Source organism: Tyto alba, unplaced genomic scaffold, assembly GCF_018691265.1.
Source record: "Tyto alba isolate M040663 unplaced genomic scaffold, T.alba_DEE_v4.0 Super-Scaffold_200000146, whole genome shotgun sequence".
Taxonomy (NCBI): domain Eukaryota; kingdom Metazoa; phylum Chordata; class Aves; order Strigiformes; family Tytonidae; genus Tyto; species Tyto alba.
Genome location: NW_024881288.1, coordinates 332,190 through 336,873, shown reverse-complemented (window position 1 = coordinate 336,873; position 4,684 = coordinate 332,190). Strand labels below are relative to the sequence as shown.

General features: G+C 52.5%; 1 protein-coding gene across 1 annotated transcript; it reads right to left on the bottom strand.

The window, feature by feature from the left end:
* Window positions 1–488: 488 nt before the first annotated feature.
* LOC122153571 (olfactory receptor 14J1-like) lies at window positions 489–1,046 on the bottom strand (the record flags this gene model as incomplete). Its single annotated transcript, XM_042793983.1, has 1 exon — window positions 489–1,046. A coding segment is annotated over one exon (558 nt), but the record flags the coding sequence as incomplete, so codon positions are not given.
* Between the last annotated feature and the right edge of the window lie 3,638 nt (window positions 1,047–4,684).

Sequence of the window (4,684 nt, the reverse complement as noted above, 5' to 3'; positions counted from 1 at the left end):
CACAGGGAACACTACATGCCATCAGCCCTGCTATACATGTGTCTACCTAAGAGGTAATGGAGAGCTCCTGCAGCATGTACACAACCCCTGGAAACCAGGAATAGTCTTTGAAAGCACCACCTGGTGTCCAATAGATCACACAGTTGCCACAAATTTATCACCCCAAAGCAGGAAGTAAATATTGAGAAAAGACATTTTTAAAAGTCCAATTCCTTGGGTTTATTCGTGGCAGCAGCTTAGTTAGGACAGCCCAGCCTTCAGGCACTGCATGCAGGAGACCCTTTTATTGCTGAGATGCTCTCAGGGAGGCCGGATCTGGTAGAGTGTTCAAGGCATTTGTGAAAGGGTCAGACACAACAGATGAAGCCTCTAGAGAAGTGGAATGAAGCCAAGCAGTTACCTCTTATGACAAGTATAACAAGGGAAAAATAAATCAGAAGTCTGACCTAATCCAAGTTGCAAGTAATCTGCAGAATAGGTGAGGCAGGTTACTGCTGGTGGAACAAGGTGCGTTGGATCAATTCCTTCACCGCATCCTTGAGCTCCCTGTTCTTCATGCTGTATATAAAGGAGTTCAAAACTGGAGGTACCACTGAGTACAGAACAGCCACCACCAGATCCAGAGATGGGGAAGAGATGGCGGGGGGCTTCAGGTAGGCAAAAAATGAAGTGCTGATGAACAGACCGACCACGGCCAGGTGAGGGAGGCATGTGGAGAAGGCTTTGTGCCGTCCCTGCTCAGAGGAGATCCTCAGCACGTCCCTGAAGATCTGCACATAGGACAGCACAATGAAAACAAAACAAGCAAAGGATAAAAATGCAGTAAACACAAGGAGTCCAACTTCCCTGAGATAGCTGGAGTCAGAGCAGGAGAGCTTGAGGATCTGGGGGATTTCACAGAAGAACTGGTCCACCACATTTCCATGGCAGAGTGGTAGGGAAAATGTGTTGGCAGTGTGCAGCAGAGCATTGAGGAATCCACTGCCCCAGGCAGCTGCTGCCATGTGGACACAAGCTCTGCTGCCCAGGAGGGTCCCGTAGTGCAGGGGTTGGCAGATGGCAACGTAGCGGTCATAGGCCATGATGGTGAGAAGGGAATATTCTGCTCCAAAGAAAAATACAAAGAGAAAGACCTGGGCAGCACATGCCAAGAAGGAGATGACCCTGGTATGCTGGAGCAAATTGGCCATGAAATTGGGGACAGTGGTGGAGATGGAGCCCAGGTCGAGGAGGGAGAGGTTGAGGAGGAAGAAGTACATGGGGGTGTGGAGGTGGTGGTCGCAGGCGATGGCAGTGATGATGAGGCCGTTGCCCAGGAGGGCAGCCAGGTAGATGCCCAGGAAGAGCCAGAAGTGCAGGAGCTGCAGATCCCGTCTGTCTGCAAATGCCAGGAGGAGGAACTGGGTGATGGAGCTGCTGTTGGACATGGTCTCCCTATGAACCTGGGTGCCTGTACTAGAGGGAAAAGACAGTAATGAGTGAGGACAGACTTCTCTGTGAAAAACCAAAGAAATCCCTGAAATAGTCATGCCCCTTAGACACACTACCCCTCACTTTTTCCTGCTTCTTATGACTTACTCTGGTTTGGGCTGGCTGGGGCTGCTGTGAAGAGCAGGGCCTGTGGGCTCCCAGATGTTTTGGACATGCTCTAGGCCAGGCTCTGCCTGGGAGCAGGGGGCACGTAGGGGCCAGGTCTCACAGACTTTCTCAGGTGAATTCCCTCTGAACATTAAAGGGCTTGACAAAATCTACAGCCCCAATTCCAAGGAAACTTGACTGCATCAAGGAGTTTCAGGCTTTTGTTTCTGTTTTTTCTTTCAGAAAGCTCTTCCCTACCACCCCACCACCCCCACCCCAGCCCCATCTCCTCTGGGGCCTCTTCTGTGAAATCAGAAATGCTCAGCATCTCTGTTGTGCTCAGCCTGAGCAGCCGCAAGTCCTGGGAGGAAAAAGGATTTGCTGGGGCTTAGCACAGGGGCAGGCGAGCTGGTCTGTCCGTTTGTCTTGTTCCCGAGTGCCCTGTGTCTGCCCCTTGAAATGGAGGGGGATTGATCTCTTGCGGTACCTGGAGAAGCAATCAGACCCCGCTGAGAGCAGAGGGATCCACTGCAGATCACTAAATATTTCACTCTGTCTCCCAGTACTTTAGCAAAGTCTTACCACCCCACTCCTTGCCAAGGACACAGAGTTCATTTTTCCAACAAAGTAACATTTTCGTTCTTGTAGCATCTCAGGGATTCTCCAATGCGTTTTACACACAAATGCTGGGGGAGAGATTTCCAGTCTGCAGAGCGGCTCCCAGCTTGGGAGGACACCCCAAGGAGTCACCAAGTGTCCTCATGGTGGCATCTCCTGAAGTCAGCTCAGTCCCCACCTGCATGGGCTGCACATCACAGATCCCCACAGCTTCAAGGAGAGCTGGGACACCGGGTTCCCATGGACACGTCTGCGTGGGAGGACCCACAAGATGCACCGTAATGGCCCAGCTGGGAGAGGCCAGCAGAGAGACAGCCAGGCAATTGGGACAGCCTTCCCCTGTCCCAGCTCTGCCCGCCACCTCCCAGCCGGTGACACCGCAGGGCAGTCACCCTCAGCCCCTGTGCTGCACGGGCACGGGGCAGGAGAGATGCCCTTCACCTCTTCTTGGCGCTCAGGGGGGAGAGGAGGCTGCTGGTGGCCTGGACTCCATGGCTGTGAGGGCAGAGGCTCTGCTGGGTGGGAGAGAGAAGGGGAGAAATGTCAGTGTCACAGAAATCGGGAATGAAAAGTCCTTAATGCTGGGTTTAGCATTAACGAGCAGGCATTACTTTATGTGGCTGGGGACATGAGGGAATCATTCCACCTGACATGTCCACCGTACATTAAAGTAGCCAAAGCTTATATCACTCTCTTACATACATATTCATCAAAATTCCTAAAACTCATTATCATATATACATAGTTATTAGGCATGCAGTTTAGGTCCCCGAGGGGCTTCCATGGGGGTCATTGGTGGTCTCTAGCAGTCTCTGGTGGTGTTTGGAGAGGAGCCCTTCTTGAACATTTCCTACATATTAGAATTGGACTTCATTGGTTTATGTATGCACTTCTTATCTCCAAACTAGATTCAGCTAGTTCATTCTTTTTCAGAGCACCTTAATCTCCAAGGACAAGGGCTTCTCATTAGGAGTCTCCCAATTTACACACAGAGCCTCTCCATTTAGGCATTCCCCACGAGGTGTTTATCACAGTTGCCTAGCTGAAGGACTTCAGTGCAACAGACAACGTGTTACAGGTGTTTGACTGATTGCTTAAGTTCTTATGCTACCCTAAACAATTGGGGTTTTTTTCACCCATTTTCAAACATCAGGGCAAGGGACCTGCACTGCAGGGCATGGCAGGAGGTGCTAGTAGATCCCCTGAAACGGGATTTCTGATAAAAATCTCACTCCCTGCCCACGTCTCTGCTGCCTGGAGCTGTGCCTGCTGGCAGCCTGGTTTCTTGGTTCCCATCTCCTGCACGCACAGACCCCATCCCAGCTGCTGCGTGCTCAGCTCTGCCCTGCCCTGCAGACACCTAATGGGGCAGGGCACTGCCCAGGACCTTCTCTCTGCTTCAAAATTCAGGTAGGAATGGCAGAGAAAAACCTGCCAAGCCTGCTGCTGGTGATGCTGGTGATCTGTAAGCTGTGGGAGATTGCTCTGATGCTCCCAGACTCATTCACCTCTCAGTGAAACAGATCTGCATTGTCAGTACCTTCTCCAAACCAGTGAGAGTCATTCCCATCTCTCACTGCTCACCCAGGCAACCCAGAGTAGAAAACTGAAAGCACAGGCTCCTTCCCTTGCAGCTGAAGCCTCCCTTTTTTCTCTCTTGCAAGTTTCCCCCCCAGAGCTGTCCAGGCTGTCAGCAGGAGCTGTGGGCAGCCCTGACCCACACCTCACCCCTCAACAGCACAATGACCCTGCCCTACCAGGGGTGATTGTGATGAAGGACAGCCCGGGGTGCCCCTGGCTGCACACCCAGCTTCACGCTCCTGCAGCCGTCCCCAGGAAAAGGGAGATGACATGCCCCGTCCCCCCGACCATTCGGCAGATAATCACTGCTCCAGAGAGCATCAGCCCTGGCATGTGCCAGCTCTAGAAGGACCCTCCCAGAGACTCTACCAGTACCCACCTGCAGCCAGAGACTTACCGTGTTAGGAGCTGTGATGATTTGTCCCCCAGTGAACTCTCAGTATCCTCCCACTCCACACTGTCTTACATCCCTCTCACTTCTCTCCTCTCCCCTTGTCACCCGTGGGCAGTGCCCTCAGCCCTGCCATGCTCCACAGAGATGCTGCTCCTGGGCACAGCTGTCTCTCTCCAGTGCTTCCCACTTGCCATCAGCATCTCCTGCCCCCGCAGCCCGGCCCAGCCCAAGGCACCACTTTCTCTACACCACTGCTGTCCCTCGAGAGATCCCTGCGGCTCCAGGGCTGACAGCTCCCGAAAGGCAGCGGGGCCACCCCTGGGGAATGTTCTCTGAAGTCAGATGAAGTAATCAGCAATGTACCTCTCCCAACAGTGGAGAGAGACTGATTACAATACGGTCTGGCCTGATAAAGCTGTCAATGTCCCTGTCTGGAAAATGTAATTTTCCTGTCCCAAACCAAAAAAAGGATGCATAGAGAGCGATAAAGAAGGAATTTGTTTCCCCTGTGCA